The following is a 21,399-nucleotide window of genomic DNA, read 5'->3' as shown; positions in this document are numbered from 1 at the left end:
ATATCAGATAGCACAATTACTCATGTAGACATCAATTTTTAAAAGTCTACTTCATTTTTACATTATTATTGTACTGCTCTAACTAAACACAGTCTTAAAAGTGCATTTTTTTCCTTTTATTTGCCTTTATTTGTCATTCTTTTCCCCACTTCAATCTTTTTTAATGCTTTCAGTGGAGATAAATGGGTTTCAATATTTATCTGTTCTGTTCCTTTTTTTCTACACAAGGTAATTTGGTCATTCTGCTGGACACCGTGGCACTTGAGTGAGACATGTGAGTCTTACTTCTGCTGTACCCGCACGGGAGGGAACAGCTGCCTTCCTGAGCATCCAGTGGAGCTCATGCTGAAGGACTGGCTTTTCTCAGTCGTGCCCTCTGCTCCTTACTTTTCCTCTTCTTTCCAGTCATGGTATAAGCAAGACTCACACTTATTTTCATGTTTCAGATCTGCAAATAGTCCTGACTTTTTATTTTCCTGTGTAATGTGCCTTGGAAGCATTTAGGGATCTCAGATTTGAATTTTTTTAATGGCTTTTCCTTGGACTTTTTTTTTTTTAACCTTTGTAACCAACCTTTTGTCAAACTATTATAATAACAACCAGGATGAGGACATGTATTTGATCTGTACAGCATAATAGCATATCTTTATACAGTCTAACTTGTTTTTTTTTTTTTCACCTGCCTTGCACCTTGTGCAATGTCATCATTCAGCTGCTTTTGGAGATACAGGCAATAGCTTCTTTACTTGCCTCTATAAATATCATTCATCTCATGCAATTTAATGTTTTTCCATTTAAAACAATATACTCAAGTGGTTTGTGGTGTTACCTTTTTAATACCAGTGTTTCTGGAGTGCCTCAGAGTTTTCTCCTGTTCTATGAATGTGAAACCCTTGCAGCCCTCATGGGATGGGCTGGCCATGTCTTGGAACCCTCCAGGTGTGAAAGGGCCCCAGCTCTGTGTGCAGAGAGGGAAGCATGTGGTGGCTGTGTTCCTGTCAAAGGAGGCATTTAGGGTGGCATGGGCACACTCCCCGCTTTCTCTGGAGCTGTGGTGTAAGGGGCTGGTTGAAATGGGCTGGTGTTGGAAACATAGCTGCTGTTTTAGGGTGACCAATGGAACTTGGCTGAAAATAACTCTATTTTCAAGTTCAAGCACCTAAATTATCTTGATATTTTGGAAATTTTGAGCAGAACCTAGTCTGTTTAAGATATTCAAGTCCTTTTCTTCCCTTCAGAAGAATACTCTGTTCCTGTAATAATACCTCAAACACTTTAATTATCATGCATTCTACTGCTGCAGTTTACCATGACAATAGGATTACCATGCATTTGCTTACACATTTCTTAAAACCCAGCCCTAAAAATTCCCACTTCAGCATGCCATCAGAAAGGAGCATGCCATCAGTGCTTCTCTTTTTAAAGTCCCAATGTGCATCCAGTCTTTGACATCCAGTGTCACTTCCCAATGGTAGTAAGAAGATGGGGAGTATGTTTAGTCAAATCTTATCACTTTCCTTTCTGTGGTCCTGTTCTACATTGTCTCTGGTGTTTGCTATTATTATTAACTGATATTTGCTTCCAGAGGCCCCATTTAGCTCTGCTGGAAATTGCTTGCTGCAGTTATTGCTGTTGCCAAACAGTTGTGATACAACTCCTCTCATGAGCCCATTCAAAGTTTATCAAAATCAAGAGATTGATGGCTTTACTGTACTGACCTATTTCATACAAAGCTGATTTTGTATATTTAATGTGTAATTCTCCAGGGTTCAGAGAGGGAGCAGCATAACTTCCTTCCTGCAAGCCTTAGCTCAGGCCAGCTTTCCTGCAAGAAGGATTTGCTTATGATGGGTACCTGATGGGAACGCAAAGTACATTTAACACCTTCTTTTTTCTGTCAGAAAAGGATTTGCTTAGACATAAGCCAAGATGCCTTAAACTGGTGAATAATTAACTCCCTCACATTCAGCACAATCATTATAAATCCACAAGGTTTGTTTTGGGGATTGAAGCAAGGAAGCTTCTATCATCTGCTGGTCACACGGCTCTATTCCTGCTGTCCTTAAGGAGATCAGTGTTTGAAAAAGATAATGAACAGCCTCACACATCAAGGCAAGAATGTTCTTGAAAAACCTTTTTGTCACACACATAAAAATACTTGTTCTGTGTTTCAGTACTTGTAGCCAGTCAGGTTAAATATGTCTAGCATCATTCTGCTTCAAATAGGATTTGATGTATGAACTTAAATTAAAATAATATTTATGGAAAAATATTCCATGCTGATGTTTGACTTTTTCTTTTAATGGATTTTAACCAGTAGAACAGAAATACATGCTGTGTTTTACACATGTGTGTTGGGGGCTAGGATTTTTCCTTTTGTTTCTTTCTCTCATGGAATTTTGTCCCATCTGTTGCTAAGAAACAATAACTAACTACATGTAAGAGAACAAAAGATGTGGCTGGAAGGAGGAGGGGGAAAGGTGCAGCTGGATACTCTCTTACCTTGGGGGGTTTTCTCTTCGGAAGGGCAAAGATACCTCGAGAGTTTGGCCGGGTGGTGAGGGGCTTGGCTCAGCTCCTCTCCCTCTCTTGCTCTTGGCATTGGAGCAGGCACAGCCGGTCTGTGGTCACTGCCTGGAGGATTCGCTGCTGCTACAGAGCTTTTGTCCTCCCATTGCTTCTCCTACTGTGGGTGAGCCTTTGCTCGTTAGCACAGCTGTGGCACTGGGACCTTAGTAACACCTGATCCGACAGGAAGGGACCCTCACCATCTGTTCAGGTGCCTCAGGGGAAAAACTTGGGACCTCAACCCTCTCCCTCTTCCTGGAGGGCGCCTCTGCCTGGCTGCGTGCAGCAGCTGCTACGGAGGAGCCCAGCTACCGCTGCCAAGCCCCGCTGCTTTCTGCCATTGACTCAGGCTTCTTTGCTACACTCTAACCCACAACCCCGGCCTGCCCGGCACCCTGAGCTCCTGCTGCAGCTGCGGAGTTTCTGATACATTTCCTCTGCTACTCTGGGGTCTGCTCGTTCCTGCTCCCGCAGCTGCCGGCTGCAGCCCGTTCCGCCACCCACTCGCCTGCCCCGGCCACCTGAGGGAGACGCAGCCGAACTCGCGCCACAGCGCCTCCTGCAGGCGCGGGGGAATCATCGCCCCCCTGCCCAGCCGGGAGCCAGCAGCGCCCCTGCCGGCCGTGAGCGGAACTGCACCGAGGGGAAAGGGCCCGCGGCCGAGAGGGGCTGGTGCTGGGTTCTGGTTCTGTTTGCTGCTGCTGCCGTTGTTGTTGTTTGTTTGCCTTGTTATACATACTAGTAAAGAACTGTTATTCCTTTTCCTATATCTTTGCCTGAAAGCTCCTTAATTTCAAAGTTATGATAATTCGGAGGGAAGGGCATCATATTTTTTCCATTCCAAGGGAGGTTCCTGCCTTCCTTGGCAGACACCTGTCTTTCAAACCAAGGCAATGTGTAAAAATCAACCCAAGTCCTTCCATGTATTGCCAAAGTACTTTTGTATTTTTCAGACTGAATTCTTCCAGGTGATCTTTCTAATAGTTTCATCTATTTCTGTTGCTCTGGGAACACAACTATTTTATAATACGCAATTGTAAAAGGACAGAGTGGAGTTTTATGTTGGACACTTGACAAATAAAGATTTTCTTTTGTTTATTTTAAATTCTAACCACTTTTCCATCAACTAATCAATTGTGCAAATTCCCTTGGGATCTAAAAGCTAAATCTTTTTTGGCTCATATCTGACAGCCTGGAATAAAAGTATTGCAATTGCAGCTTACTGTCAGTTACACTTGATGAAACTAACACGAAATGAGTGTAAAATTGATTGGGAATCAGCATCCAGACAACAGTATGTACAGACCAATAGTTTAGTTTCAAACAGGAAGAAGGTATCGACTGGGTTTTACAAAGTTTGCCCTGGGCCAGTATTTTTATTACTAACTTGGATGATGGAATACAGAAGATTATTTTAGGTCTGAAGATGATCCCAGGCAGTCAGGTGTGGCAAAGATGCTGAAGGACTAGGATTCAAACCAATAGGGATATGGGAAAGAGATCTGAAAAAAACAGAAGCAATTCAATAACAAACCATGAAAGATGGTACATCGGAATAATCACCTGCATAACTGGAGGCACTTAACAGTTTTGAAAAAAACAATCTGGCATTGATATCATATGAAAAACTGAAGATGAATCAACAGTGTTTTAAAACAGCAAGCACCAGCCCAGAAACAGGAACAGGATAGGTTGGTAAGATGAGGAAAATAATTGTGCTGCGCCATGCTCTATTAACAATATATTTTCTGTGTCACTGTATCTCATTCTGAGCACCTTACTTGAAAGGAACAGAAAAGTGGACCAAGGGATGAAGCACAATCTTGAGCATGGTAGAGCAATGGTAGAAAATGTCACATAAGGAAGGGGACATTTCTAGCCTGAGATAGCAAAGACTAAGATGAGATATTGTAAAAAATACCTTCCTTTCAAAAAGGAAGGGAATATTCTGTTCTCTGTATTCAGCAGGGCTCAAATGCAAAGAATGTGCCTCAGCTGTAGCAAGGGAGAGTTAAATTAAGCATCTGGGAAAATGCTTAAAATTAAGATGCTCTGCAATAGGTTGCCTGGGACAACTGTGAAATCTCTAGTGCTGGAAATTCATTAGACGCACTACAAAGTTCTCCATTTTCTTATCATCATGGGTTTGTGGATTCTAACTCTGGTATTGCACAGACCTATTACATGGTGCCAAACAAGGATGAAATCTTCTGCAAATAGGGTCAAACATTTCTGTAGTTTTGGTTGTTCATACACAGGGCCTTAAAGCCTCAGGCATTCAAAGAAGGTAAAAGAGTGAAGGGCAGGGATAGAGCTGTGAATAAGGAAGTTAAAATCCTGGCAGATTAAAGGGATTGTTTTTTTAGAGATGCTAAAATATCACAACACTTGCTGTTTACCCTTTGGATCTATGCTGCAATCTGAGGAGGTGTAAGCTCTGTTTGACACCTTCTCAGCTGATGGGGCATTCAGAACTCTCCGTGTGCTTCACTTGCTTTTCCTCCTGACTTGCTCTGTGTGGTATATATACCATGGTATATTTGGCTAACAGAAGAATTTGATGAACTAAGAAAAAAATAAATTGAAAGAAAAAAAGAGAGAGAAGGGTCTTACAGGTGTGGACTGAGAGCAGAACGCTGAGGGAAAGAACAAGCTGGCACAAGCAATCAGCACAGAGCAAAATCTACCCTTGCAAAACTGCAGGAAGTTTCATGGAAAATGTGTTAGACTTTTTTCAGCTCAGGAAATGAATGACTACGAAACAATTCTTACCGATAATAATCTGGGTACCTTCAATTTTAAATTGGTCTTCCTTAGAAGTAGATATTATTTTGTAGACCAAAAAATGGTTCCTGGGCAATAACTTAGTGCAGAGCACAGCACTGCATGAATAGAATTAGCATTTGCACAGTTGGTGGTAAAGGCAAAGCAAAAAGCTAGTCACATTTCTATGGATTATTTTGTAAAGTGAAATTAATTCTTGTGGAAAAATGTTAAAGAATCCAGAAGCAAAGTCTCCATTGATTTCAGTAGAGCAGAATCCATTCCTGAGCGAGAACTCAGCCAAATCCAATGTGTAGAGCCAAAGTGCAATGGGTTGCCTGCTGAAAGAGTAATACCCCTGCCTAGGAGCCTAGGGCAGACAGACTGACTGACCTTTTCAGTCCTTGCCATCTCAAATAAGACTGCCAACAATAATGATACCCAGAGATCAAAATACTCATCTGCTTTGTATGAGGGTGAGAAAAGCAGCTGTCTGGATGCTATTTACAAAGAAATGTGTTTAACTTATAGCTAAGTATTTGCCCAAATGCAATAGTTCAGAGGAAGGGCTGTCACTTTCTCTCGGTAGAGGTGTTGAATTCGTTATTTCATGCAAGAACCGCACTGTCATTGTACTGTGAACAGAGAGCTGAAGAACCTTCACCCAGCAAATTACAGATATATTCACTGAGATGGGCCAGAAACTAGTAAGGCCTGATTTGGAATGGCATCCAGAGGCATCTTCCACAGAAAATTATTCTTTGAATCTCTGAACAGCATTCTCTCTGTCTACTTCTGGCCCTGGGCACTAAATGCAGACCACAGGACACCCAGAGGTTAATAGCCAGCAATTGCTGCTACTGCAGGACTAAGGACTCTTCTGGGCACTACTCAGTGTCTCCCTGACCATTGCAGAAACGAGACAATGGTGATTGCAGCCTTTTGAATGCTAACAAACTTAGCACAGCACCCACTTCTCAGACCTCAGCTCATTCTTTATTTGAACTGTGGCTACTCACTAATAAGACCAGACCTCTTTGATGAGCTGGAGAAATTACTCGATGTAAACTTGAGTTAGGATAAAGAGGAGAATTTCAGCAGCTCCAAGCAGTACATGTCAAGGTTATGTAAGGTCATTTTCATTTTTTCTCATATGCATCTTTTTTTTAAAGATATCAAAAAGCAAGGTTAAGTTTTCTCAGATAAGACAATCAGAAAACACTGACAGTGTTCTATGGCCTTAAAAGAGGGAATAGCTTTGAAAAACATTTCAAAAGATAACATGTGAAAACTAAGCCATCTTGTCTCTTTGGGAGCTTCTGCATGTACCTAACAGGAAACCCATTTGAGTCCAGAAACTGCACCCTTGCTTGGAAACAGTTGATTCTGCCTTTCATCAAATTCCCCCTTTATAGAAAGCTAGGCAGCCTGTGGAAAATAATATTTAATTTAAAACTTATCTCATTATTATGCCTCTCAAAATCTTTGCAAATTTATATTTATTCTATTATCACAAATAATTTCAAACAATGAAAACGGAAGGCATATATTAGAGTTAAACTATAGAAAAACAAAATATAACATAGTGTATCTATTCCACAAGGTTGTTCTTAGACTAACTTATGCTCTTAAAAGTCTGCAGTGATGTGGTTTTTGTCTGGTTTGACATAAAACAGGTCTATAAACACAGGCTATATCAAAAAGCTTCTGCCTACTTGGACCTGAAGTGTCATTCTTTGTGTTTACAGTTTCTCTTTAATCTAATAAAAAAATAAAAGACTGTGTTGGTCCACCTTGAGCAATGGCTTTAATTTTCCTGGTGAAACGTGACCTTTTAAGCAATAAGTAGAGTATTTTGTAGAGATTGTTGCCAATAGATGTTTGGAAGATAAGGAGTAGGAAAGGGATTGTATTCTTATTTCCTGGATTAAGCAAAAAACTACTGTGAACATTCTCAAACAGACACATTGTACTTGTGTATTTGGCAGTATTTTCTGCCCAGGGGAAATAAAACACTTGGTGATTCTCCACAGCTTGTACATGAAATTGGATGAAATAACTACTACTTCTTGAAGAATCTAGGAAATGACTGTATTAGCACAGTGTTAGTAACCTAGATCAAAACAACAGAAGATGCCAACTGTATTGCTTGGAAATGCTGACCCTTCTCTCAGCTAAGGCTCTCTGAGCTTCTGTTCCCAGCGTGGGGACATCGGCGGGTCACACAAACAGTTCCACTTCCACAGCTGTTGGAGAGGAGTCATCCAAAAAATTTAATACCCTTCACCTCCAGAGAAACTTTATTCAAATATAATGTTAATCAAGAAGCTCTTTTCCCAAGCTGACCTTTTCCTCTAGATTAATTCAGTCAGAGAAATGGAGCTGGTTTGTCTTTCATGCCTAGTCCAACCTTCCCTTTGTTCTGCAATTTGTAAATGTGTCAAATATAATTAAAACTGACAGAGGCCAAGGTTAAATCAAACAAAATCTAAACATTGTTTGTGTTATTTGGTTGATGCAAAGCTTTTACCATAAAAGGCTTTTAGATAAATGAATTTGGCTATTAGAGTGCTGCAGCACTGAAACTTTGCTCCAACTGTTTGAACTTTTCAGGGACACTGTCAGGTCAGCTTAGATTCAAAACTTAATACATGGCTGGGGTTCTGAAATTGCCTAAGGGAATTAGATACCTGACTTCTATCATAAGTCAGTCTGTGGTGGAAGTTAATTGACTTCCAGCAGGAATTAAATGCCTTTGAAGAACCTGTTCATGTCCTTGCAAAAAGATGCCCACGTCCTTCATGGAGATAAATGAGTGTAACTACTTTCACACCTACATACCAGCAAAGCATCTGACGGACACATTTTACAAAACCTAAACTATCAAGAAAACCCTAGGACCTACCTCTACTTATTTGATTGTATTTTGATTAGCACCAGATATTTTCTTTCAATGTGCAATGATTATACTGTCCAATAATGATATTATTAAGATGTGGCATAACTATAAGACTAAATTTCAGCAGATTACTCCATTAAGGGCTTTCAGTTTCAGCCTACCAGGCTGCAACCTGCAGTTTAACCCACTAATTTTAAAGTGACCTTTTAAAGTGCAGATTCAGAATCTCAATGCATCCAAGGTTTTCCCCCAAGCATTTTTGCCTTAAAAACCCCACCCCCATATCTCAACAGCCACCATAAAAATTCATGGCAGGCAATAGAGAAGCTCAGTACTTTTGAAAAGAGGTTTCTGTCTTGTTGACTGAGATTATAGTGTTAAGCAATATAACATAAAAATTTACACAGCTTTGAAAATAGATCTTTGACTATCTTATTTAATTCTTCATTGCTGCTTAAAAAAGCAATGCAAGAAATGTGATATCATCTGTACTTTTATTGCAACTTACTTTTCACACAGGGTGGGCATTTGTCACTCCTATGTTAAATTCTCCTCTTTTTTTGGTACGTGTAAGTTTGTATCTCCACTTGTTTTGAGAATTTAATAACTTGATACTACATTATGAACAGAGCTTTTGGGGATTTCTCTCTTCAATGCCTTTAGAAAAAACAACTGTAGTAGTACTATGGGACTGTAGTCAGAAATTTCTCTCTGATCTTAAAAGTCTTATTTATTTATCCACAGATATTCTCTAACTATTCTACTGGTCTCCTTGGCAAAGCTACCTCATTCAGTGTTGAGCATGGCTGCCATAAGGGGAACTCAGTGACAAAGTCAGAGGTCTCTTAGGGACAGGATGACATCATGGTACAAGATGGCACAGGGACAGAATATGCCCGTCCTTCATCTCTGGCAATTGACATCTGAATAGAGATGATTAGTGCAGCTATTTCCTCATTATCTTCAGTGGACATGAAATCCAACCACAAGTGCAGAGATCTTGCACCTGGCAGGCTTGGCTCATGAGGAAGGCAGTGCTTGAGCGAGCAGAAGGTCAGGGCCGATCAGTGAAAACAGAGCTAATGTGCACCGAAGATCCCTCACAGCCTTGTCAAGTCTCTTTTAAAAAGACTATTTATTAGTCCCTTGCTTTCATAACCATAGATGTTTTCAGATCTACTGAAAATAGCTGACAAAGATTCCTCCATGGTGATGAGAAACCAAGGCTGGTTACCAGAAAGAATGGAACAGAGCAACACCACTGTATCATGTCTTCAAACCGTCTGAAAACCCTCCTAATGATTGCTGAAGCAATGGGTTAAGTCCTATAGTATTTCTGCTAGTGGGCAGAGGAATGCATGGGTAACAATGAGATCTTAGGGGATCTTAATGAGGTCTTACAGGCAGTGAACTGAGGTGTTTCTGAATGAATTTGGAAAGAAGGCTTCAGAGCAGTACTTTCCTCTTTTTATAGCCAAGTATTTTTATTCAGTGAGATTGAGACAAAGAAGGCCTTGGGATAAAAAAAAAAGAAAAAGAAGTGTAACAATGTAATGGATCTTGGGTATTATAATTTCATCTAAAATAACTCAGTGGCAATTTTTGCTAATACACAACCCCCCCAAAAAACCAAATAAGACCACTTTTCTCTCGGATGCTGGGGTTTGGAAGCTGATTCAGATTTTACATGGATGCAAATATGAAGGGATGCTGTTAAGACTATTCCACTGCTGCACAGCTGAGTTGATGGATATCAAAATTTGGACTAATGACTTCAGCTTGAAGCTTTTCTTGTAACTAAGGACAGCAGGATTTGACTTTAAATCAGGATTTTTACCCCTAATAATGTCAAAAGAGATTGCAATTTTTTCTCTAGTTAAGTACATTTGTTGAATATCTGGGGTTAGCTTATTATATGAAAAGATTCCAAGCTTGTGTTTTCAAATTCAAATATTGATAAAATGAGTATCAAAGTGTTATTCTACAGTATTATAAACCTAGGTAAAAGAATTTTTGGCCAGAATGAAGAAAAAGGCTATGATATTAATTTCTAATACAAATTAAACTGAAGAGGCTATCTGCCTTGTTCTGTATGAGAGAACTACATAATGGTGTTCTAAATTCCTTAAAATTGCAGTATTCTGAAAGGCTTTCCGACTGTGAGAAAACATTTAGTCCTGATGCATACACTATTCTTTTCAGGGGATCAGGTCCTTGGTGACCAATTTTGCTTATTTACACTCTCATATATTGTTTAGCTTTAATGCATTGCATATTTAGAGAAGAATCAGGAATTCAGTCCAGTCTTCCTTAAATTCTTGCTAGACTTTATATTAATTTAATCCTTTATTTCTCCAGCTACCTAATACAAAGGATGATTTCACTGTTATTAAAGAGCACTTCTTTTCCTGTTTTCATATTCTTCTAACTTGTTGTTATTCTTCTCATTGAAATTTCCTTTCTAGTCATAATGAACACTCAGAGCATTTCATTGAGAAAAACGGGCAGTTAAAGCATTCTCTCTTTCCCTAATCAAGACTCTGTCATTATTATCACTGAAAGCCAGAGAAACAAGTGAAGAATGACAGAGTTACATGAAAGAGAAAAAGGACACTGCCAAAGTGATTCGGTGGTCACAGTCATTTACAATGACACTCTGGATGCTGGTATGGCAATCTAATTGCACACTAAAGCCTGTTGTGTAAACTCAGTTACTAGTTGCATTTCACAATGCTGATGCTTCAGTCACAATTGAGGCGAATACGAACAGAAATTTTGAAAGTCTTTGATTGCTATTGTGGAAAAACTCATACCACTCATCAGTATGTCAATTTTCAATTTAATTTGACTTTTTTGAAACAGAAAGACACAGTGATTCAATTCTAGAAGAAGAAGTGTCCTTGAAAAAAATCATGTTTTGCAAATGAAGAAAATAAAACAAAAGTAGGATAAACTTTTATTCTATCACTTTTGACAGTATCCTCTTATAGGAAAGACTAAATAAATTCTAAAGGCAAAATTCTCTCCTCATTCACAATATAATAGCTCCAGAATATACCTACCACCTTTCATACTATTTTCTATCAAATTAGATCTGCAATATCACAAAGGCTGATTCATCTTTTGGACTCAGATAAGTTACTTCCAGGAAACAGGCATGATGAGAGTAAGACAGAAAGCTCCAAACACTCTCTGAATTAAGAATATTTTCAGTAGACACACTTGGTTTCTTCCCATCCCACAGATTTCTTATCCTGACATCTGTATTTCACATAAATGGAGAAGAAAAGAACAGGACATGGAAATTTTATCTGAAGACTAAATTAAAATCCTCCTGCAGTAACCTGCGTGAGGAGCAGAATGATGGGGAAGAAGAAAGGCTGGGACTGGTGCAATGCAAAAGCATTAAGTGACAGCCCCCAAAAAAGTCAAGAGGTCTTCCATCAGGAGGTATGCTCTTCACATGATCCCACCCTCTGGTGGCACTCTCTCCCTAGCTATTTCACTTGAATCATGTTGTTTCAATATGTGTTGAAATGGTTCGTACTGTTTCACTGTTATTACTGTTATTATTTTACCTATCCACACTTGTCTCTGCCAGTCTGTTATTCATAATTGCTAGAGCTCCAACCCCACCAGAGAATCCGTTTTGCTTTGAATTAGAGCTCATTTGCCTTGGATACCCATTAGCAGTTTCTGACAGCTGTTTCTGCATGATGGCCAGTGAGACTTTATTGGAGGCCAGGAAGTCTTTCATGGAGATCATCTCTCCTGACAGACGGCGTCCGTCCGTGTCACTCTCATTGACAACGTCAGTCTCGATGGAGATGTTTCTCCGGCTGCGCACATTTCCTGGCATTACTACATTCCTCCGTGAATGAAATAATCTTCTTTGGCATCTGTGGCAGCACTTGCAGGCCAACTTCTTTAATATCCAGTTTATGGACTGCTTGATGACAATAGAGATCACATTAAATAAGGAATAGATGCAGCATACCCCCATGAGTATGAAGACAAAGTTGCCAAAGCGGTAAAGACCTTGGCTCTCATACCTGATGTTCTGGCTACTGACCAGATCACCAAAACCAATGGTGCTGAAGGCCACAAAGCAGAAGTAAAGTGAGTCAAAGTAACTCCACCCTTCAATCGGTGTGTACATTGCAGAGGCACAGCAGGAAATGATGAGGGATGCTACACATAAAATCAGCATAACATAGTACACGGAGGGCTTCCAGCCCGCCAGGCTGTCCACCTCAGAGGTCCCTGAGCCCCTCCGGCCGTTGTGAGGGAGAACCCCTTTCCTCCTCAGCTGTCTTTCGTGGCAGGACTTCATGACGTAAGCTATGACAGTGATCAAGCGCTCCAGGAACAGGTTAAAGAACAAAATGGTCCCTGCACATCCTATAAGGCCGTAAAATATCAGAAAAATTTTGCCTCCAACGGTGGCGGGGGTGGTCATACCAAACCCTGGAAGACAAAACAGAACAGTTGAAAAAATAAACCTGTAGGTACCATGTTAGGACTTTCATCACATGCAAGACTGATGAACTGGTAGCAAATCCCTGTGGTACAGCTCAAAAACGTGGTTTTTTGAGAAAAAACCATTCTCCCCAGCTGTTACCGACTTGTGCTTGACTATGTCTGAGCTGTAAGGGGAAGGAAAGCAGGCCAGCATTTCCTCCAGAATCAGAATGAAACAAAAAGCAGAATAAAACACACGGGAAGGAAAAGAGTTTAGAGGAGGTCTGAATTTTGGTCTGGTTGCTAGGTTCACACTTTCCCTCTTTGTGCTTTGGATCACTTCCAGGCTTTGGGGTTATCACAGCTGCTTTGTTCTCTCTGATGCTGTTCTGCACCATGGATCTGTCCCAGGGGTGGCTCTTGCCTTCCAGAGATCCATCTGCACCCAGCCTTTGGAACACAAGGTGAAATTTCTCTGAGGCTCACTTGACTCCTGCTGTTAGTGCAGGTTGCATATCACCCAGCACTCACCCCTCACTGTAGCCTGACCATGGAAGCCCAGGCTGGGAGCACACACCAGATGATGTAGCCCCTGACAGGATCAACAGCCCCTCATGAGAGTCCCAGTAGGAGTTAAATATGCCCTGCATCTGACCCTGCTGTCTGTCACCCGCTGTCAACTCCTTTTTAAATCAGCATTGCTGAAGTTTTTCTATTTCTCTCTGTCCCACTCCACAGTTCAAGTCTGCACATGGATCTTATCAAAAGTCCTCTCTGGTCTGATTCCCTGTTATGGGATTTCTCAGGCCAGAGGTGCTTCAGTCTAGTCTCAAATATTTCCCATCCTAAAGCCTGAAAATAGTAATTTTGTTTTGGTTAAAGCTGTTGATAAGACAATCTTGCTTTAATAAGATATTACTAAAGAATAAAAAGATGTCCAGAATATCGTTGAGAAAATTGGAGCAACACTCATGACAAAACTTTGCTGTTGTTTTATTAGGATTATTAAATGATTACATAAATGACCAACTGAGCAAAAACAGGGTTTTTTTGAGGAGACAGAAAAGTCACAAGAAACACTGGGGGTTTTTTTCTTATGCTTTGTAACTATGACATGCCAATTATGAAATAAAAATGTTGGGCTCTGAGAAGTAAAGGAAAATGTAGTCAGTATGATACACTTGTACTTCAAAGACAAGACAAGAGCAGTGTGAAAAGACCATGTTTCCAACAGTGCTGAACTGCACCCCTCTTCCCTTCACTGGCAACCTGCTTCCAGCACAGATTCCTCTCTAGCACTGGTCCTGCCTCACACTGTGAAGTGACAGCCCTCACCCTCACCCTTCCAGCTCGACCCCCACTAACAGCTCCAAGCGTGGGCTCTCCAAGGTCACTGCACTTTTGTCTGCATCCACAATCAGACACCAAGTGGTCCTACAGGAGGCTCCAGCCTCCTCCTTAAATTTCTGTGCTAGAGAGAGCTGGACTGCGGCTCTGTGGTGTGCCAAACAACACAAGTGAAAAACCACACAGACAAAACCTTCTTTGTGACAAGAACTTTTTCCTGCTGTTGCCTTTGGCACACAAATATTTTCTCTCGCTTTCCACCCTCCTTTTCTGGTCCATGACCTGATCCCCCTATAATTCTAGATTTAATGCTTATTTTCTGTGCAGGCTGGCTTATATGCAAGTCATGACCTCCACCCTGTGGACAGACACATAAAAATCAAGGGACAAGAGGAATCTCTCAGCAGCTGGTGAGATCTGCCCAAAGCAGCTGTGGGGAGGGAAGTGAGGGGCTGCTGTGTCTCTGGGCCGCTACGTCCCTTGAAGAAGAGAAGCAGCTGCAGGCTGGGCAGAGATGGAAACGTGGGGAGTCCCTGGCCCAGGGTGAACAGCATTAGGGACTGGCAGGCATCTCCCACAGCATAAAGCAAATTCTATGGGAAGAGAAATGCAGTTAAGGCTCACACTCCCAGGGTGATTTTATGCCTTTGCGTTGCTTCCCACAGATCCCTCTCAGGATCCTACCACTGGCATCATGGCCAGAGCCTGAAGTCCTCAGGCTCGTTTTTTTAGTTGACTGGATTTTGTTGCTAGGTCTGTTCTGTAACCCACTAGCAAAGGCTTTACAAAGGTGCTCAATAGGCATTCCAGGGAATTATGGTGAACCATGAGTAAATGACTTAGCGAGCAATTAGGGCACCAATGTGACTCATAGAGCACAACAGCGACAGAGCAAGAAGTTACACTGCAGACTGGGAAGCAAATACGGAATGAAATGATGAAATCATATAAAAGAGGAAGTAAAAGCAGTGGCTGACACTTGGAGAGTATTTGAGAATACAAAATTGCTTCTTGTGATGAAGAAAAAAAACAGGACACAACTGCAGGAAAAAAAAGGCAGATGATTTTATGGTATGAGAGAATGCTGATTAAGTTTAGTGAAGATTATTTTACAAGTTGGGTGACATTTCTTGAAAGCACTGTTTCAAGTAGCAATTGAGATTATAGTTAATCAGGTGGAAATCAGATCATTCTGAGTTGGGAAAATATAATGTTTTTAAGGTACTAAAAGGTGTTTCAATCAATTTGTTAGACATGTCTGCAGATACAGCATTGGATTATCACCACTGATACAAATGCATGACAAATCCTAGCTTCACCAGCCCAGCAATGAAGGCAGCATTCTTAGTAAAAATTTCAGGATCCTATTTTGAAATCAGTATAATACTGATTTGCCTGTGTCCCATGATCCATTGACTACTATAAACTAGTGTGATCTTTCCTAATATTCAGCTGAACTGGTCAAGAACATTCCTTATAACTTCAATTTTCCTCCAAATATTGTGGGTTTGCTTTTTTTTGGATTAATATTCTTATTAGTTCTGAATTTCTCTGTAGCAGATGTACTTTTTCAGAGGTTGGAGGAAATTTAAACTCCAAGTAGAGTCAATAAAAGTTTTCTACACACTGCACATCTCCTATGGGAAAAAAAAATTTTAGGTTTTGTTTTGGCAGCAAAATTTCTATTATGAAGTCTGTTACTGCAAAGCACTCTAAAATTCACCTGTGTGTTTCGGTTATATTGTGTAGATATTCCAAAAGGATACAGTTATGTAAAAAAACAACTAAAAAGTGAAATCACATTGACAGCATAATATAATCATGCTTCATTTTTTCTTGAAGTAAGTACTGGGTATTAACGGAAAAAAGCAAGCAGCTGCAATTCTTATCAATAGGCAGTTTGATAAGAAGGACTGAGGTCCAACAGGAAGTTCTCCTAAAGCAGAATCATCCAACAGACAGCAAACAGTGAATAACATCAAACAAATATTAATCTCAATCTAACAGTAAAAAGATTATCTTGAAATCTAACAAGAGGAAACAGGCATCAACTGCTTATTCCAGGCCAATATTAGGTAATTTCATCTCTTCTGTTGTGAACTGCTCCAGTGCTACCAACTTCTGTAAGTGTTTCTCCTGGATCATTACCCATACTCATCTCCCTCTGCCTGGTGACACATGGTTTGGCATTTTATGTTTTAATTCTGGATGTCCTGACATTCACAGGTTACATTATTTAAGACTTCAGTTTACATTTCCAGGTGCACCTGGTGCCATGAAAAAGAATGAGAAATAGTTCATCAGTCCTAATGCCTCATGAATGAAGCCTGGGGTGCCCCATATAGCGTGTGTGTAGGGAGACTGGGACAGACATATTGATTTCACAGTTAATTTTAGATTGGGTCTTCCTATTGTTCTGCAAAACATCTCTCTTTTCTGAGAGGTCTCATTTCCTTTTTGAATGTGTGCAGTTCACTCTTCCTGCCCTTCCCACAAAGAGGAAGTAGGTAGAAAGAGGGGGCAACACTATAGCAACAGTGATGAGTCATTGTGATGTTAGAAATATAGATATTAACACAAAACAGCGTTCCAGTTTAGCCTACAGTCAGAGCTCTTTGTGATGTTGTGTCTGTATTCCTAATGTATTTTAGGTTTATTTCTTTTTCTCTGTCAGTTCTGTTTAGACACTCACTGGGGAAATGATGAATTTTCAGTGAAATAGACACTGGATAATAATTGAAGTTCATGATAGGTGTGAATCAAGCTAAATAGGACAAACAATTTCAACCACAATGAAAAAAATCAAGAAAATAGTAATTAGTAAAGAGAAATAGAGGAAGTCTTAGATACCTGCAGAGATGACCCTTCTTTTCTCAAACACATTCTGTACTGAACTATCTACATAAGGATGTTTTGTGCTTCTAAAAGAGACAGAAGAAACAACTCTAACAGAAGCTGTATTTCAAAGACTTCATTGAGAAAATGTCCTGTACTTTGCACTTTTCCAACACTGTGCAGACACCAATAATTTGGCAAAATTCACTTCTGCCCTGATAACCTACTCTGGTGCTCTCTGAGCAGGATAAGTAGTCCTAATAAAACTACTTCTGCTGGAGTAATTCTTACCTGTAGGGACTTTTGTAGGAACAGCTAAAGGACTCTCAAATCTTGTAACATCACTGCAAGCTTGTAAAATTGTCCTGTTCCAGAAAGGAAGGAGGACATTAAGTCCTTCTTTCCAGAAAGAGAAGAAAAAGACTAATTTCTTCCACTGTATGAGAGGAGATGTCCATGGAAGCAGGCATGGGGCTGTCACAGCTACCTGACAGCAACAAACCTGCACTTAGGTCCAATTTCTGATATGAAGAAATAGAAACACACACCCACACACACATGCACGCAGACACCTCTGATTTCCCATCAGTGGAAGAGCAGTATCTGAACTGGCTGGTTAGACATACATCCATGCATGTTGTCTAAAACATTAATTTCAACATCTTGATCTTCTCTCTTATGAGGAAGGGAGAATGAGCTAGCCATGAAACTTTCTTTTAATGAAACAATTATTTGACAGAAGAATATTTCACCGGGACAGCCTGGGGTGTGGCATCATTTATTTAATTGCCAATGCTATTTTCTTGTGTGGATGGCTATGTGGTGGGGAAAGGCTCAGCCTGCCCAGGGAGGCAGAGATACATGGCTATAACAACATTCCTGTGTGCTCTATGCTCTTCTGTTTCCAGATTTGTCTGCCCAAGCAACCTCTGCACCTCCTGCACTCCAGAGCCGTAAAACCTGGAAAAATGTCTCCAGGGCTACTTGAGCTGAGTCATAACTGCAGACAGACTGCTATGATGAGTGCTCAGCTGCTTGGTGACCTGGGACCTGCCCTGAGTGCTACTGCTGTACCTGCTATGTCATGCACAGGCAGGCTGAGAGAGATGTAACCTTCTGCAGACCTCCTGGCAGGGTTCAGTCCCTTCCAAAGGGACAAACACTGATGCTGGAACTCATGGTGTAATATGTCTTGATGAAAAAATATATATATGAGATTTTTTCCTTCTCTAACTTGTTTGTAGACTTGTCACACGTGACAGACAGCCCTCTTGACACTGTTTCAATGAGGCTGAAGAGCTGGTTGGAGATAATACTTTGAGGACTACATGGATGCTGTGCTCTGTCTGTGCCACCATGGGGACAGAAGACTTGTGTAAGAGACTGGGCATAACATTTGTTGCCCTCTGAGAAAAGGCTTCTGTAAATGCAACCCTGTAACACAGATGTAGCTTAGTGTCACACCAAGTGTGTGAATGGGACTTCAAGGTTAGAAATGCCAAAACCTTGGGCTGTCACTGATTTGTTCTGGAAGGCATAAGAAAAACTCGTTTTGTGTTAGTGTGTGAGGCAGCGTCTCTGTTTAATACAAAAAAGTTCAGCTCACTGGGAGCCACTGTTAAACTCTGTCTGGAGAGCTGGATGCGTTTTACTACCCTTCTCTCATTTCACATATAGAAACTGCATGTTCTGCCTTCAGCAGAAACCTACCTTAAGAAAAGCTTCCAATGTTAAGGAATCTAAAAGACATAAGAAGAAGGAATACTAAAGGGACAACAATAAATGAACAATGTCATCAAAAAATCAGTTTTAATAGACACCTTGAGGGGTCTGTTGACACCTCTGTTATCATGTCTATGTAGTCCTTAAAGAATACATGACTGTAATTTTCATTATTGCAAGATTTTCACAAAAGATAATTTATGGAAACCTTGCCATTCTGTTTTATATAATTAAGGTTATATTTTTAATTTAAGGTTCACTCCAGGTCTTCTGTAAGAAATGTACACAGCCTTGTTACAGCTGCTGTGTGATCATAAATTCAATGTATAAATGCTTTATGCCTACCTTCAGGTTTCTGTTTATAATTTTTATGTAGTTTTTGATACTGGAGGTGCTAGGTCTAGTGCCTTTCCATCATCCCTAGATAGATTCGTACCTGTGTACAGCTTTTGTGTTACTATAGGGATAGAACAGGGCTCAGTTCTGAAATACCTTATTACTATTTTCAAACTTTGTAACTTGTTGAACAGTCATTTAAAGGTTTTTATTTAGCCTTAAAACATATAAACATTTATCTAATTTAATAACATGTATTAAATTAATATTTGTATTTAATATTCAATCACATTTTTGTTTTAATATGATGTATGAAAAGGCACTTGTGCCTGTATGTGCCTGGCCCCAAGACAACCTGAAATCCTTGCTCAAATGTACTCAACAGCTTCTGCCTTGGTATGGGTACAGTAATACTGACAAGTGTTAGTTCTGTGGACAAGATTCGCATATATATATGCAAAACGGAAAAATATACAAAATTACATCTGAGTCAGATATATATACATACATAGAAACCGTTTTTTTTGTTGAATATAAACATTTCTTTTCTATTGAATAGTCTGCCTTACTAACAAATAGCAGTAACTTCAAGCCATAATTCACCTTGGCAGGATAATAGTTTATCTGAATCGTGAATGTAATGAACACTGTTTCAAGGGTTTGTTTGCAGTCATTCAGTCTGTGTAAACATGATAACCCCAACTACCATGGAATAGGAGCATAATGCTGTGGGTTCATTAAGCTATGGGTATGCCTACTCTAAAATTTTCCTTTTTAAATCACACAAAGCTGCCCATATTTCAAGAATTTTCAAAGGTTAGTTTAAATTTTCTTACTATTACTTTTATTGTTGGCATGTACAGCTTTTCTCTGGAGTAAATCTTTAGCATGTCTTCTCATTTAGGGGTAAAACTACGGGAAATAAGGCAGGCTTTTTGGCTCCCCTCAGGGGAAAAAACCAAGTGGTGCCTACTTGAATCCTCTTGGTGACCTGAGCTTGGGGACATACTGTTAGTGGAGGCGATTTTGTAAAATTAAAGCTCTTCTCTGGCTTTAAATACCAACAATTTTAAGCAACAATGTCACTTGTGATTCAACTAAAGTAAAAATATTTCAGCTGTGAGTATTAAAAAAGTAAAGAAAATAAAAAAGTCTGCAGTATTACAGGCTGTAAGGAAGCTGGACACAGATAAGAACTTATTTTTGGTAAGCTGAAAAAACAGTGTATGTGCAGGTGTGTTTGTGTGTGATTACATTTTCCTAACCAATTTCAAGCCTTATCTTGATGTCAGAGAGGAAGTTTGGTAGCCACCGCTACCAGAACCACCACGTGCCAAGGACTTCAGCATCGCTACCTCCCAGGAAACAAAAACCTCACCCAGAAAATTAGGTTGGCCTGATGCTTGCATACATCAAACTAAAAGACAGATCAAAGGAGCATAGCATAAAAGACAGTACAGATACTGCTTTAGTTTCTCTGAGACTGACAGAGAGCCCCAAATAACTAAGAATAAAGGAAAAAAAATCATAGTACCCATGCAGGTGCTTCAGGGCCTACAAATATAAAGCAAAGCCCATGAGCTCACACCGTATAGGAAAGGCTGTTGGTATTGTGTGTAGTAAGGATTTTTAAATATTCCATATAAAAGCAGAAGCAGATATTAATATTGTAATTAAAATTTTAAAAACTGGCAGAGGATGACAGACAACATTATCAGAGATTTCAGTGAATATTCATCACTGGAGAGCTGGTGATGGAGAAATGACAAATCTGAGAGTGGTTGCAATGAGCATATGATGATAAACTTCAACTTTGGTTTTATTAACTCTGAATTCCTTATCCATTAATCTGTGTCTCAAAAGCTAGGACTTATGAAGGGGGCAAAGGCTATTTCTCACTTTTTTGACACTTTGAAAGCAAAAAACTTATTCTGGGATGGGGGGTGATAGATGGACACTTGGGGAAAAAATCTGAGTTTGTCAAGTAATCATAGAATTACAGAATGGTCTGGGTTGGAAGGGGCCTTCAAAGATCATCTCATCCAATCTCCCTCTTATGGGCAGGGACATCTTCTGCTAGATCAGGTTGCTCAACCTGAATAATGTCAGGCTTCTCCAAAGACTATACCACCTACAAAAAAAGCATTTTTGGCACCAGGTACAAAAATGTCAAGACAAACTTAAGATAACATAACGAAGAAAAAATCAAAGAAATGTAACAACAGTAGAAAGCACAGTGAATTTTGGCTCAGAGAAAAGAGTAAGTCATTGCTGAAACCTTGTGCTGGCTTCTATCCACACAACAGCAAGGCATGTACCTTCGTTTTTGAAATGTCTGGCATTTTCAAAACATAAAAGCACTTGCTAAGTCCCTGGCTCATGGATGTCCTAAATGTAATGCATATATCCCTTCCTGTGAACCCAGAGACGCTCTTTTAGTGACAGCTCTAGTGGCAAATGTCTGTAAG

General features: G+C 40.0%; 1 protein-coding gene across 2 annotated transcripts in view; it reads right to left on the bottom strand.

Annotated features, from left to right (window-relative positions):
• Positions 1 to 11,170: 11,170 nt before the first annotated feature.
• LOC121673264 (potassium channel subfamily K member 13-like) overlaps positions 11,171 to 21,399 on the bottom strand; it is a 49,893-nt gene continuing 39,664 nt past the window's right edge. For both annotated transcript variants that reach the window (XM_042046427.1, XM_042046428.1), the window contains one exon: positions 11,171 to 12,697. In XM_042046427.1, coding sequence (XP_041902361.1) covers positions 11,805 to 12,697 — 893 coding nt within the window. In that variant the 3' untranslated portion in view covers positions 11,171 to 11,804. The remainder of the gene's footprint in view (positions 12,698 to 21,399) is intronic.

The sequence above is a fragment of the Corvus kubaryi genome, unplaced genomic scaffold (genome assembly GCF_017639235.1).
Source record: "Corvus kubaryi isolate FWS band 111438036 unplaced genomic scaffold, C.kubaryi_AGA036_p1.0 65302, whole genome shotgun sequence".
Lineage (NCBI taxonomy): Eukaryota > Metazoa > Chordata > Aves > Passeriformes > Corvidae > Corvus > Corvus kubaryi.
This window is presented reverse-complemented; position numbering and strand designations above follow the sequence as displayed.